General features: G+C 36.8%; 1 protein-coding gene across 8 annotated transcripts; it reads right to left on the bottom strand.

Moving 5' to 3' along the window:
* Nucleotides 1–7323: 7323 nt before the first annotated feature.
* On the bottom strand, nucleotides 7324–12526 carry LOC135617205 (uncharacterized). 8 transcript variants are annotated; one of them, XM_065117202.1, is made up of 4 exons: nucleotides 12273–12448; nucleotides 11287–11355; nucleotides 11013–11043; nucleotides 7324–9929 (listed from the first exon to the last, which is right to left on the bottom strand). In XM_065117202.1, exon 4 carries the CDS (start codon nucleotides 9676–9678, stop codon nucleotides 7774–7776), a length of 1905 nt encoding a protein of 634 aa, XP_064973274.1. In that variant the 5' UTR covers nucleotides 9679–9929; nucleotides 11013–11043; nucleotides 11287–11355; nucleotides 12273–12448; the 3' UTR covers nucleotides 7324–7773. The 8 variants fall into 8 exon arrangements, 7 of the variants coding, with proteins under 7 accessions (XP_064973274.1, XP_064973276.1, XP_064973269.1 ...); XM_065117204.1 differs by having other exon boundaries at nucleotides 11287–11352; XR_010488644.1 differs by lacking the exon at nucleotides 7324–9929 and adding an exon at nucleotides 9941–10906 and having other exon boundaries at nucleotides 12273–12526.
* Between the last annotated feature and the right edge of the window lie 2484 nt (nucleotides 12527–15010).

Here is a 15010-nt window from a genome sequence, read left to right as displayed (position 1 = left end):
TTCGCATATTTCTGATTTATAACATTTCAAATATTTACGGTTTTATCAAAATTGAGAAATTTAGTTTATATTATCAATTATAAATTGATAAATATGATTTATTATAATTATGATTAATTTTAATCATAATTATATTTTTGATTATTTGATTGGATTTAATTTTTTGATTAAAAAAATATAAATTATGGTTTACTTTATAGTTTTCTCATATGAATTATTGATTATACATGTGGTAAATAAAATTAAAAATCTAATTATTATTTTTTAGAATTTTATTTACTTATTCAAATGTATATATATGAAATTGTGAAATAATATATACCTTTCACATGCATGATTTATATAAATTATTGATTATACATGTGGTAAATAAAATTAAAAATCTAATTATTGTTTTTAGAATTTTATTTACTTATTCACATATGTATATATATGAAATTGTGAAATAATGTATACCTTTCACATGAATGCATGATTTATATAAATTATTGATTTTACATGTGATAAATAAAATTAAAATCTAATTATTATTTTTGGACTTTTATTTATTTATTCATATGTATATATATGAAATTATGAAATAATATTTACCTTTCACATGAAGGCATGATTTATATGTTATCATGATTATCATATGAGTTTTCTTACTGATTAATATTTAATAATTATTATTATTATTATTTACTGAATTATTTAGCATTAATATTCAATAATAATTATTATTATTTATTATTAAATTACTTAGCATTAATGTTTAATAATAATAATAATTATTTATTATTGAATTGCTTAGCATTAATGTTCAATAATTATTATTGTTATTTATTATTGAACTACTTAGCATTAATATTCAATAATTATTATGATTATTTTATTATTGAATTGTTTAGCAAAAATTAAAGAAATTGATGAATATTATTTGTAATTCATTTCCCTAAGTTTTATCTAACTGGTAGTTGCCAAAGTGGCCTAGTATGATAGATTTTTGTGATATGAATTACAATAAAAGTTTTATCATTTATAGAATATTTTATATTTTATTTTATATTATTACATTAGTCTTGTAGCTGCCAAAGTGACTTGGACTAATGACTTATAAAATAATATTAAGGAATTAGTCCTAAATGACATTAAGGAAATAATATTCATAATGACATATATAATTAGGAGATTTAGATAATCCCAAAGGAGAATCTAATTCAAATAATTATATGATGGGGTAGGATGATACTATTTTTTGGATATCCTTGCAATTTAGGGTTGTATACCCAAATGTAACAACACTATTCCACAAGGATGGTATTAGTCCTCCATAAATATTCTTGAGTGAACACTAGATATGTCAATATTTCACCTAAGGTGTAATATAGATGATATCAATAGTTCATTAATTTTTTATAAACTCAAAACATTAATGTTATTATATATATATATTTTTGCAGTGGTACTTCCGCATATACATTCTTATGCATCTAGTGTCCCTGTACTATCTGGATCAAATTATTCATAATGATTAGAGCATATGCAATTCACACTGGGTGTATTAGATCGTGATTTAGCATTACTTGTTGAAAAGCCTGTAGAACAAGTAAATGAAATGAAGGCTTGGGAAAGATCTGATAGACTTAGTTTAATGTTCATAAGAATGACAATTATAAATAATATAAAGACTTCATTACCGACTACAACTAGCGCAAAGGAATATTTAAAGGTTATTGAAGACAGATTTAAATCTGCTTATAAGTCATTGGCTGGCATATTAATGAAAGAACTGATTATGTCTCAATATGATAGCACTCGAGGAATTCAGGATCATATCCTCAATATGGCTGACGAAACTGCAAAACTTAAAACATTAGGTATGAATGTTGATGAATCTTTCCTCGTACAATTTATTCTCAATTCTCTTCCTTCTCAGTTTGGCTTATTTAAGATTCACCACAATACAAATAAGGATAAGTGGGACTTGAATGAGTTGACTAGCATGTGTGTTCAGGAAGAATTGAGATTAAAGCAGAAACGTTCACATAATGTCATGACTACTACTCAAGGAGCTAGTAATAAGAAAAGAAAGTTAAAGCATTATCAATCAAAGAAACTTGTCGGGTCTAGAAATGTTAAACGGACTAATGAAAAGAAAACATTTATTGTAAAGTGCTTCTTTTGTGGCAAGAAAGGACACGTGAAGAAGGATTGCATTAAACGTAATACTTGGTTCGAAAAGAAAAGTATTAACTTGACCTTTGTATGTTTCGAATCAAACATTACAAAAGTTCCTTCTAACACTTGGTGGATTGATTCTGGTGCTTCAACTCATATTACAAATAACATGTAGGGATTTCTTTCAATTCGGAAACCAAAAGAACATGAAAGATTCATCATTATGAGAAATCGTCTTAAAGCGAAAGTGATATCAATGGGAACTTATCGTCTACGCTTAGAGACAGGTCACTTGATGGATTTTGTTGACACATGTTATGTCCCTACAATTTCTAGAAATTTAGTTTCTCTTTCTAGAATTGATGAATTAGGATATTGTCTTGTAGTGGCAAACTCCGTATGTTTTCTGATTCAATAAAAGTTGGTTCTGGAATTCTCTGTGATGGTTTGTACAGAATTAATTTGGATCTTGAGTTTGCAAAGACATTAATGACCTTGCAATTAAGTGTTGGATTGAAACACAGTTTCAATAATGAAAGATCTTCTATATTATGACATAGACGATTGGGGCATATCTCCAAGGAAAGAATTAAAAGATTAGTGAAGGATAATATTTTGGAATATTTAGACTTCGCTGATTTTGATGTTTGTATAGATTGCATTAAGGAAAAGTAAACTAAACATATAAAGAAAAATGCCACAAGAAGTAAAGAACTCCTTGAGATTATTCATACTGATATCTACGGAGAAAAATATTTCATCACATTTATAGATGATCTGTCTAGATATTGCTATGTTTATCTAATACATGAAAAGTCTCAAGCCATTGATACTCTTGAAGTATACATAAATAAGATTGAGAGATAATTAGATAGAAAAGATAAAATTGTCAGATATGAGAGAGGTGGTGAATTTTATGGCAGATATGATGGATCTAATCAGAATATTGGCCCTTTTACTAGATTCCTAGAACAACGGGGTATTTGTACTCAATATGCATTACCAGATGTGCCACAGTAGAACGGTATTGCTGAAATGCAAAATCGTACTCTAATGGATATGGTTAGGAGCATAATGAGTTATTCCTCTGTACTTGAGTCGATGTGGGGTGAAGCTCTTAAGACAGCTATGTACATCTTGAACAGGGTTCCGAGTAAGTCAGTTTCATCGACTCCATTTGAGTTATGGACTAGTAGGAAGCTCAATCTAAGACATTTACATATTTGGGGGTGTCCTACAGAAATAAGAGTATTCAATCCACATGAAAAGAAATTGGATCCAAGAACTATTTCAGGATATTTTATTGGTTATCCAGAAAAATCCAAGGGATACAGATTTTATTGCCCTAATCATAGTATGAGAATAGTAGAATCTGGTAATGCAAAATTCCTAGAAAATGGCGAAATTAGTGGGAGTGAAAAATCTCGAATGATCAATTTTGATATCGAGGAGATTCAGGTTAATTCTCCCATATCATCTCCTATTCGAGAGATTATTGTTCCTCAAATCAATGAGAGTATTGATGAGGGTGAACAACAAAATAACATCGAAGAACTCTCACATGATGTTGATGTCACCGCTGATGATCTTGTAGAACAATCACAATTGGCAGATTTGAGAAGATCTCAAATGAAAAGAAAACATGTCATTTATGATGATTATGTGGTATATCTACAAGAATCAAATTATGATATAGGAATAAAAAGAGACCCCTTATCGTTTTCACAAGTCATAGAAAGTAACGATTCTGAAAAATGGTATGATGCAATGAAAGAAGCGTTAAAATCAATGGCCTAGAATGGTGTCTGGGATCTCGTTGAATTGCCCAATGATTGTAAAAGAGTCGGTTGTAAATGGGTCTTTAAGACAAAATATGATTCAACGGGCAATATCGAACGATATAAAGCCAGACTTGTGGCCAAAGGTTTTTCTCAGAAGGAAAGCATCGACTATAATGAGACTTTTTCTCCAGTTTCAAGAAAGGACTCATTAAGAATCGGCATGGCATTGGTAGTTCATTATGATCTTGAGTTGCATCAGATGGACGTAAAAACAGCATTTCTGAATGAGGAAATCTATATGGAACAACATGAAGGATTCATTGACAAGGAAAAAGAAAATTGGGCTTGTAAACTTAAGAAATCAATTTATTGCCTTAAATAAGCTTTCAGACAATGGTATATAAAATTTCATAATACCATTACTTCCTTCGGATTTAAGGAAAACACTATTGATCAGTGTATATATCTGAAGGTAAGTGGGAGCAAGTTTATTATATTGGTCTTATATGTGGATGATATTTTACTTGCCAGTAGTGATCTTGGTTTATTGCACGAAACCAAGATATTTCTCAACAAGAACTTTAAAATGGTTGATATAAATGAGGCAGCCTATGTTATTGACATTGAGATATTCAGGGATAGATCTCAAGGATTATTAGGATTGTCTCAGAAAGGATATATTGATCGTATCTTGGAAAGATTTAATATGCAGCTTTGCTCAGCCAATGATGTACCTATTATTAGAGGTGAAAAATTCAGTCAAAACTAGTGCCCAAGAAATGACTTAGAAAAGAATCAAATGAAGAATATTCCTTATAGGTGTACAGTTGGAAGTCTATTATATGCTCAAACCTGTACAAGACCAGATATCAGTTTTACAATTGCAATGCTGGGAAGATACCAAAGCAACCCAAGAATGAAACATTGGAAAGCTGCAAAGAAAGTAATGAGATATCTGCAAGGGACGAAAAATTATATGCTCACATACAGGAGATCAGATTAGCTTGAAGTAATAGGATATTCAGATGCTGATTTTGCAAATTGCCTCGACAGTACGAAGTCCACTTCAGGATTTATATTTATGTTAGCTGGTGGGACAATTTCTTGGAAAAGTGCAAAGCAATCGCTTATTGCATCATCAACAATGGAAGCTGAATTTGTGGCATGCTTTGAGGCTACAAATCAAGCTTTATGGCTGCAAAATTTCATCTCGAGACTTGGTGTGGTCGATTCAATTACCAGACCACTGAAGATATTTTATTATAACACTGTAATAGTTTTCTTCTCTAAGAATGATAAGTACTCTAGTGGTTCCAAGTAAATTAAGATAAAGTACTCGGTGGTTAGAGAAAGAGTCCAGAAACAACAAGTGTCAATTGAGAACTTGAGTACCACTATGATGATTGCTGATCCACTGACAAAAGCCTTACAGTGTAAAATATTCAAAGAACATGTTCTTAGAATGGGGCTTGTGAGCAAGTCATAAAGGATATGGTGATGCATGTTTATGTGGATGCTATTATTGATATTCTTCTTGCTTAATTAAAGTTATCTGTTTCTGCTATCCTGTTTATATTTATGTTTATGCATATTATGGTTGAATGTAATAACAGGATTATCTTGATAAGACAAATTACAGGGGTAATTATGGACTATATTAGGAAAAACTAACAATATTGTGGTACATACAAGGGAGTTTGACATTAATGAAATATAACCGCTATGACTCGCATTGATAGTTGGACTTAATATAGTATTATTGTGTTTATTGGACTTATTGGCTTATTTTAAAACATGGCCATGTATAAAATGCTTTTCAAAATTCCTTAGAATCTAATTAGGTAAAATTATTTTTTTAAATAAATTTTATTTTATTTATTTTGATTTTGAATATCTCTTTTATATCTTATCAGTTAATGGGCCATGGGAGAATGTTAGATTTTGTGGCCCTTTTATAATTGAATAAGATATATAATATAATAACTAATTGGGTTCCATTGAAATATTTTAGTCAATATATTAGAAATCCATTACGGAATGATTCCTCGGGTGATAACGTGAGAGAGCGTTGGCACATTACATACAGACGCACCTCTCCGTTGAGGGATTTCGGTTTCTCCCTCAAAATCCTTTTCATTAATCTCAGTGGGTCCTGTGAAAGATCGGTGGCTACAGCAATCTTAGATCAAAGACGATGCTTAACAGATCAAACAAGATCTCTAAGGAGATGGCATCAATAATAATTAGATCTATATACTTGATTTTAATCCTGACATATAAGTTATTTTTATATTTCAGATATAACATAATTATAGATTTTATGCTTAGGATCGAAGAATGCTAATTGATGGCTTGTCAAAACCATGCAAGTTCAGGATCATGATCGGTTCCTTATAAGGATTTGAGCCATGCATAGTGAAGCAACACAATGATCTACCCATTGTTCTTGCACAGATCTGCGCCACTTTGCTCAAACATCAATCATAAAGCCATAATTCTTTTGCGATCTTGTCGCTACCGGAGTACATAAGATTTCTATAATGAGATATATGGTAGAACTCCATGATTAGAATCCTAACCAGAATATATAGCTTGTGGCTTTCCTTTTCATGAGATGAACACATTTGAGAGTTCCCGACCATCTGTCGACACTTTGAGAGACTCATCTCCAGCTGCTGATTGCATCATCAGAAGTAATCATTGATTTCGTTCCTTGTACAATACATCAAAGATAGAGAGTAAATATATGGTGACCTAAGATTACTTAACTGTAGTTGAGCACCATTGGAAGCTTCTTCCATGGTCATCATAATGTTCATTGCCTCATAAGCAAAGATATGTGGCAATAAGTGGAGGATATTTGAGATGAAGCATATATTTGTGTTTGATGGTGGCCAATTGGTTCTGTAATTTATGATTTGAATGTGACAGGAAAGGTCTTAAAAGGATCCCAATTATTTAGATAAAACCAGATTTTACACTAAAAATACTATCAAGGGGTTTAAAATCTAAGCTAAAATTTCTTCGTATATATATATATATATATATAGTTGGTGAATTTCAAACATGGAATATGCAAATGCAGATTAATAACAATGCTTATCATTAGCACAAGAAATTCTATGAAAATTACAAGGAATCATTTGCTTAAGAAATTCTAGTTTCGAAAGAATCAATATACTCAATCTTATTTTACTATGATTTGAGCCTTTTATCACTCAGCTTACAAAGGAACAATCTTATCCAGATACACATACATTAACATTTTGTAAACAGTTTATCGATATACACAGATTCATCCTTAATTTAATTTAATTCTTAAAGAACATACATGACATTGATTTCCGAACATTTTGTGAAAGCAGAGGGAAAACAAGGAACATAGGACAGTCTAACAAAACTGTTCCATAAGAGGAATGAAATATTCACATTAATGACATGTACAAAGTGAATAATTATTTAAATTATTGTTCTGAAATAAAAGACAAGCAAATTTACATAAAGCCTATTTTTCCTAATGTTCTTCCAACATTCTTTCACCTCAGTTGCTAGCAAAGGGACTGTAAGCATCATAACTCTAATAAGTCCAACTCATCCAAGTGTTTTTCCCAACATCTTTTCACACTCATCTATTAGTGAGAAGGGAATATCAGCTAAATTACGTCAAATTTAACCCAATGCAACTGTGCAATAAGAAAATTATCTTCAGTTCCACAAACAGTTGTCGCCAACAGAGCAAAAGCTACACAAAGAATCCACACCATAACTACAGAGATCAGAGTTCTCTTCCATACCCATAAAGCGAAGGAAGAGGTATCAAGCTGGTTTAACCTCACAGCCAGTTGTGAGCCACAGTACAAGACATCCCATGCTCTAGTTTAGTAACCTCAGAATCGCTTCCAGAGTCAGATATCATTGCCATAATATTTCCACCATGCACCCTACCTTCGGAAAGAGGAAACAGATAGATGTTCCGATCATTCTGCACATTCAGGGACAAATTCCCATCACAATCACCATTTATTTTCTCTGGTTTGCTTGAGATTGGGTTCTGGGAAGTGACTGCTTCCATTGTAATCCCACCATGAACACAATGGTCTTCCACAAGGGCAGTGTGTTCGTTGCAGAGGCCAATCTTCGTCCCAGCCAAGCGGTCACATGGGCTATCACCAGCACCTAAATTTGACCCAGGCCGGCCCCATGTGCAACGCTTCCCTCTGCCATGTGCCTTGCAGAAATCAGTGCTCCCCTGAGCAGCCTTTCCGCAACCCTCCGACTTGCATCTCTTCCCCCCTCCATGTCGAACGCAGAAATCTGTCCGGCCTCTCGCGCTTCTAGTGCACTCGTGTATAGCACATCTCTTTCCCCCACCATGAGCAACACAGAACAGTGTACCGCCATGCACACTCTTTGAGCAACCACCCAGGAATGCACAGCGCTTTCCTCCACCATGCCCCTTGCAGAAGAGTGTGCTCCCTTCAGCCCCCTTTGTACAACCCAAGTGTGTGCACCTTTTGCCCCCACCATGAGCCTTGCACAAATTTGTGCTGCCCTGTGCACCCTTTGTACATTGAGGAAATTTGCACCGGCGACCACCCCCATGAGAGATGCAGAGGCCAGATTGACCTTCTGCGCTTTTTTTACAATTCTCTTTCTGGCACCTCTTGCCGCCACCATGCCTTATACAAAGACCAGATCTCCCCCTTGCAGCTCGAGTGCAGCCCTCGTGGCTGCAACGACGACCACCACCATGAGCAATGCAACAGCTGGTGCGGCCTTCAGCACTTTTGGTGCAACCAAGATGTTCGCAGCGTCGGCCACCTCCATGGGATTTGCAGAAGATGGTCCTGCCCTCAGCTCCCTTTTGACAACCTGATTTTTGGCACCTCCGACCTCCTCCATGAGCAATGCATAATCCAGAAGCACCACGGGCTCCTTTACCACATCCAGGAAACTGGCAGAGTTTTTTGTTGGTGGTGCATAATTGAGCGTCCTTAGAAGAGGAGGCAACAGGGCTTTTCTGCATTTGTATCTTGGTTGATGAGAGATCTGGTAGCCTAACTGGACAATGGTTGTCATGAATCATTTGGCTGGAAAGACACCGGCTACCAATCTCCGTAGTAACTAAATATGGCAATAAATTATTTCCACATTTCCAACTTGATGATGTTGATCCTTCGTCAACTGTTGCTGCCAGACAAACTGTTATTGGTTTATCCAATATATTCTGATGATGAGATGAGACTGGGTCTATGCTCGTCATAGCAGATTCAGATGGCCCCACTGACAAACTCAACTCAAGGTCAAACTTATTTTCAGTCTCCAATGCTCCTAAAGTAGCAGCAGCAGGTTTTACGGGGCTTGTTGTATTCCCATTACCAAGTTTAAGATCAACATTTAAGCCATAATCCATGAATAACTCCTCGACTGTTTGTTTTTCTGAAAAAACTGTGCAAGCAATTGTGGAGCTCTTGTTGTTACTATATGAGAAACTCAATGGATCACCTAGTCCAAGGGCAGGTAAAGACTTGCCCAGACCTCGAGTTACATCGATATCTTCTCTTTTCCTCTTTATTCCTTTGGAATTGGTAGTGCAAAGACTGTGGGAGCTCGAGGAATCAAGCCGTAAAGTGGTGTCAGTGTGATCACAATCCCCCACTTTACTGCTCCAATCATCAAATGTATCAAAACATGAAGCACTCAGAACCAAGCCCAATGACCCAATCCTGCTATCCATAATTCCTATCGTCAAATCTTGATAGAAAGGAACCAGTTGCCTGACCTCCAAGACCAATTGAGTAACCAAGATTAAAACTAAGGTTACAAATCTTCAAAGAAGTCCTTGCAACCTCCGCTAACAAAACCTGAAGTATCTCTGCGGTCCATTTCTGCAGAGTAGTTTACGTCCTTTGTAGTGACTTTTATACTAAGAAACAAATTAAGTAGCAGAAAATGGCACAGTCAAGCAAGATCACAGCAGCCACTTTCCTGTCAGAGAAACAAACTAATTAAAATATCATTTAGCGAAACTGAAGGAGACAAGATCATATAAATTGACTTCTGAAAATAATGTATCAACAACTTTCCTTATATAAACAAAGAAAAACAAAAAAGGACAACCCAATGCACGACCTCCCACCGATGCAAGGGTTTGGAAAACGTCAATGTATACAACCTTACCTTTATAGTTAGAGAGGTTATTTCTAAGACATGAACCTTGACCTTTGAGGTCACAAAGGAGCAATATTACCATTTGACCAAGGTCCAACCTTAAAGATCCTCTCAAGACAAACAAATAATAATAATAGAGTACACTCTTGATGGAGGGAAATCGTAACAATGAGGTTGGAGAACAAAAATCAAAGAAGTCGATTTAGTTCTTCGCTGTCGAGTTAATTGGTTTAAAAAAAAAAAATCATATCTTCAAAGGAAAGCAAGGGAACACCTTGGATGATACCAAAAGAATGATTAGATTGCGAGTCTCACCTTAGGATCTATGCATCAAACATAACAGGCCAGAAGATTAAACATTTGCAGATATATTTGATTCACATTTTACATAAAGTGTTTCAGGGCCTCGGTGCTTTTATGCAAATAGCTCCTATTATGGGCGGGTTCAACAAGCAATAAAAAGCTTGTGTAGTCTGCACTTAGTGGGCAGAGCCCCAACATGAAACAACACTAAATAAGGTTTCGGCTGGGTTCACCAACAAGCAACCAAAAGCTCGTATAGCCTGCAGAAAGATTGACTGCAACTTGGCAGCCATGCAACAAGTCCACATACTTGCAAAGAAAGCTGTCACATTGGCACCAGGTGAGTTTTGTGCAAGCATCCACAGAACTGCCATTTGCTAGGTGCGAGCAGTTAAAGCTCCTCTCTAACTCTAAAAAGGAGGAGAATTTACCTCCACCTCAGAAGAAAAGGAAAGTAAAATGTTCTTTTTCTGTGTCATGGATGAGTAGCACTACACAAAGGAGTAAAACAACTCAAATTAACAAGAGGATTCGATTAAGAGAGAAAGGAAACATTTTGATCAGCGAGAAGCTCCAAAAGCATAGGTTGTGTCATACCTCTGGGGCAATAAAAAACTTCCAGGACTTACTGCACCGAAAAATAAGAACACGACTCAAATAAGGAACAAGCTACAATTCCTCTTCAGAAAAGATAAAACACAGGGAAAACCAGATTCCCAAAACATGATCCCGGGATAACCGATAGAAATACTTCCATCCACAAGGAAGTCAATTAACATCATCAACAAGTAGCCAGAAAAGCACTGACAGAACCACAGCCAATAACAAAGATCTATGCAATTGAGAAGTTGCTTGAGGAAGCTAAACTAACCTCAGTTACTTTTGGGACTTCGCGAGGGTAGGCCAGTTCCCAACAACAGCATGCTAGGATACAGAGCTGCTGATGATAAAGGGTTTTGTTCGTTAGATAAGAATAAAACAGTAAGAACCAAGAAAGGCATAATATGAAAGCAAAGAAATAGCCAGATCAACAGAATCTTGCTACATGTATGTATCATATTCTATAAATCCCATCTATAAGATCGCTAAGTAGCAATTCATGACCTTTCCTTATATTTACCATGTAATTTATGGACCAGTATTTATGAAAATCCCTAACCAAATTAAAGATAACAGCTTTTTCACCAAACAAAACTGAGACAGCTATTTCTTTTTATAGGGAAATATCTACCAGACCTCTTGAAGAAAAAATTTCCAGATTCCATCCTCGAAACACGAACGAGGGAAAAAGAGTGGTGAAAACAGAGAAAGCTAGGAAACAAGGAGAGCTGTATGAATATGCTTGCATGTAAGAGTCTTTACCAAATCTCACTGGTCCGATGCGACCTAAATGGCAAGCCACAACCCCTTCTCTTGGGGCCATGAAATACTGCTCAAAACTCCACTCCTAAACCAAAGACAATGGCTTCTGGCCCGAATAAAAGAAGAAACGGACAAAGTTTTATATTAACAAAGAGACAAGTTCATCTACCACAACCTATTGATAACTTCACAAAACGAGTTTTTTTTCTTCTTGCATGACGACACGAGATGAAATGGAAAGAGTACCAAAAGGAGTTCCTTTCTTTTTTTTATGAGAGAGGATACCAGAAAGGTCGATTCTAATTGACCGAAGAGAGAATACAAGATCGAAATTTTCGACCCCAAAAACACACGATTCAGCACGAAATTCACATTCCAGCACTCCGAACCAAGTGAGGAAGATCAAGAACGAACAGACCGGAGCATAAACACTCGGAATCCCACTGGGAAAGAGTGACTACCCAATCAAGCGAAAACAAGGCAGAGAGGATGTACCTCATCTCGAACGACCGTAGATCGAGAAGAACAAGGAACCGGGGAACCTAATCCGCAGCGCCTGCAACGCGAACCGAGGAGAGGAACCGAAAGCCAATGCAGGAGGAAGAGAAATGACCGGGAGATGTCTCAGAGGCTACTGAGCAAAAGGCGAGCGCTGATTCGCGGACCGATTTCACCTACGACTTAGCAGACGACACAGTGACGTGGCGAACACTTCGACGGTTCTTTTGTGGATGTGCGCCCACAACCGCATGTCGTAAGGGACGACGTAACCTAAGTCGGTTCGTTAAGCATCGTCAATAAATATCGAGGGCTCGCGCACGTTAAGGGGCAACGGCGCAGGATAAGTCGGCGGCGGGTCCCGCCGCGACAGTGACGGGGACGGTCGGCGGAAGCGAGGGCACGTCATCCTCGGCGCTCCACCCCGCGCGGGAACCCGCCGCGGCGGGGCCCGGGGCCACGAGGGTGTAGGATCCTCTCCAACCACAACGCCACCTCTCATCTGATCCGACGGATTTCATGTATCACTGATTCGGGCTCCACATATATAAACGCATTCGACGGTCTGAGATCTAAGAGTCATCGCCGACAAGTGATTATGCTGTTGTAGGGGATCCCGCCTCAACCAGAAACGGTTGCCCGCAGCAGCGTAGTATCTCGTGGGTCTCTTTCCACGATTGGGTGGGTTGGGTGGGATCCGCGGGCCCCATTTACGAATCAGGTCCAGCCATATCTAGTGATAAATGTACATGATTTGAGAAGCATAAAGAATATATATGCATTTTCATGCATGTCATTTGAAATAAATGTTTCCTAATAAAGAAAAGCTAGCTAGGTATTGCTTGTGAGGTTAAACAAAAACATCAGATCACAGCAAACATAAGCTATCATAATAGCTTAATGGCTCTTTCTGTTGACAAGATGTGAATGTTGACCACATAGTTTGACAAATGGCCTATGCTGCTTGGTTGAATGAATACTGCTCAGCCACATCATTTTCTGTTCTTGGAAGTTTCTTCCCACAGAAAAAGAGGTGGATTAATTATAGCACTAAATCCAAAAGTGCCGAAGCAACATGCAAATACAAGGTGCTGTTCTGATCCTGTTTGGAACTCAGTGGTTATGACACGAGGATCTCTGGCCCCCTCCCTAGAAAGAGAAGAGTGGGTCTATGAGCTTGCTGCACCGGAAACATGAAGAGAAACAGTGGGCAGTGATGTTTACTGAGGTTGATTTCAGAGAAAGTTTACTCTATTGTGGCTTCCTTTGTATGATATGGAAAAAGTATCCGACCTTGCAAAGATATGGCCTGCCGACCTCATCACCATGGCATCTCAAGTCATGTGCTCCAGAGCTGACACATTGCAGATGGCCATTGTTGGCCTCATCTCTCTCTAGTGGAAGTTCAAGATGAGAGGATCACAGAGGGAAAATAATTGCAGATCTAGTATCTGGCATCTTCTACATCGACTTTCAAATGTGGTGAAAAAAGGATACCTTTTTTGTGTGCGACTCTCCTGCACTTCCATCTTCCTCCCTGATCACTTTGTGTGCGACTTTCCAACGATCTAAACTATGACTTCAGTAGCAAGGACATGCCAGTGGAGCTTTCACATGGCAGATGTGCAAAAAGACACATGCTTTGCAAAAGAAATGTGAAATCTAGCCACCTAAGAGCATGATCTTTTCACCCTTTCACTTTGGTGGAAAGGGATACACTTTTGTGTGTGTGTGTGTGTGCATATGTGCTCTCTAATCCGTGTGTGACCTTCCATTTCTTCTAAGGGATGACTTTAGCAGTAGGGAACATGCCAAAGTGGAGCTCCCACAATATAATAGCACAGAAAGATGGATGCTTTACAAAAGATTCACAGGTGTAATGTAGCCACCCAAGACCATGATCCTTTGCTTCTATTCTTGTTTTGAAAGATAGTAAAGACCTACTGTGAGATATGTCTGATACCATGTCACTGCTCTTTATGAACACTACACAAGTCTCTAACAGGAGAATTTACTAGGAGCATCTCAGAAACACCACAAAGATCATGTTACTTCTTCTCTCCATTCTATGTAGTTAAATCACATGAGTTGTATGTGTTTTGATTTTTCTCCCAGAATGGAAGACACATGGAATCTGGTCATGGATTTGGAGATCAGGCTTGGGTTTTAGACTGTGGCATGTTGTCTTGGTAGGATTCTTGAAACTTAAACTAGTGGACTCAACATCTGGATTTGTTTAATCTCCATCTTACCTTGGGACGAATTTTCTTAGTTCAAGATCAGGCACATTGCAACATCATCACCATCAGACTGTGACAAGAGAAAAATAATAGTCAACAATTGATAAAATAGTGTCGACGCCAACCTTTGGCAGTTGTTTACAATCATACTTGTAGGTTTTTGTTGGAATGATGACAAAATTGAAAGCAGCAGAAAGTAAATATTTTGTGTGATTTAGATAAGCTGTATTTGTGCTTGGAATCTCCGTAGCTTACTTAATGAACTATGATCTTATTTATAGGATATAATGGTAATTATCTTATTCTACCATGTCACTCATGATTGAGTTAGGTGTAGGAACTACTATATAACTTTTAGATCATGGGTCACTTCTTAAAATATGTCTATAACTACTTAGATAACTACTATGAATTAATTCTCAACACTCCCCCTTGATTCACAGTTACATACATCGATTTGCGACACGAAATAAATATGCTTTTGAACGGGAAGTG

The sequence above is a fragment of the Musa acuminata genome, chromosome BXJ2-7 (genome assembly GCF_036884655.1).
Source record: "Musa acuminata AAA Group cultivar baxijiao chromosome BXJ2-7, Cavendish_Baxijiao_AAA, whole genome shotgun sequence".
NCBI lineage: Eukaryota > Viridiplantae > Streptophyta > Magnoliopsida > Zingiberales > Musaceae > Musa > Musa acuminata.
This window is presented reverse-complemented; position numbering and strand designations above follow the sequence as displayed.

What these genes read in the sequence shown, in the direction of transcription:
- LOC135617205 (XM_065117202.1), bottom strand. Translation starts at nt 9,678, where the DNA reads ATGGATAGCAGGATTGGGTCATTGGGCTTGGTTCTGAGTGCTTCATGT.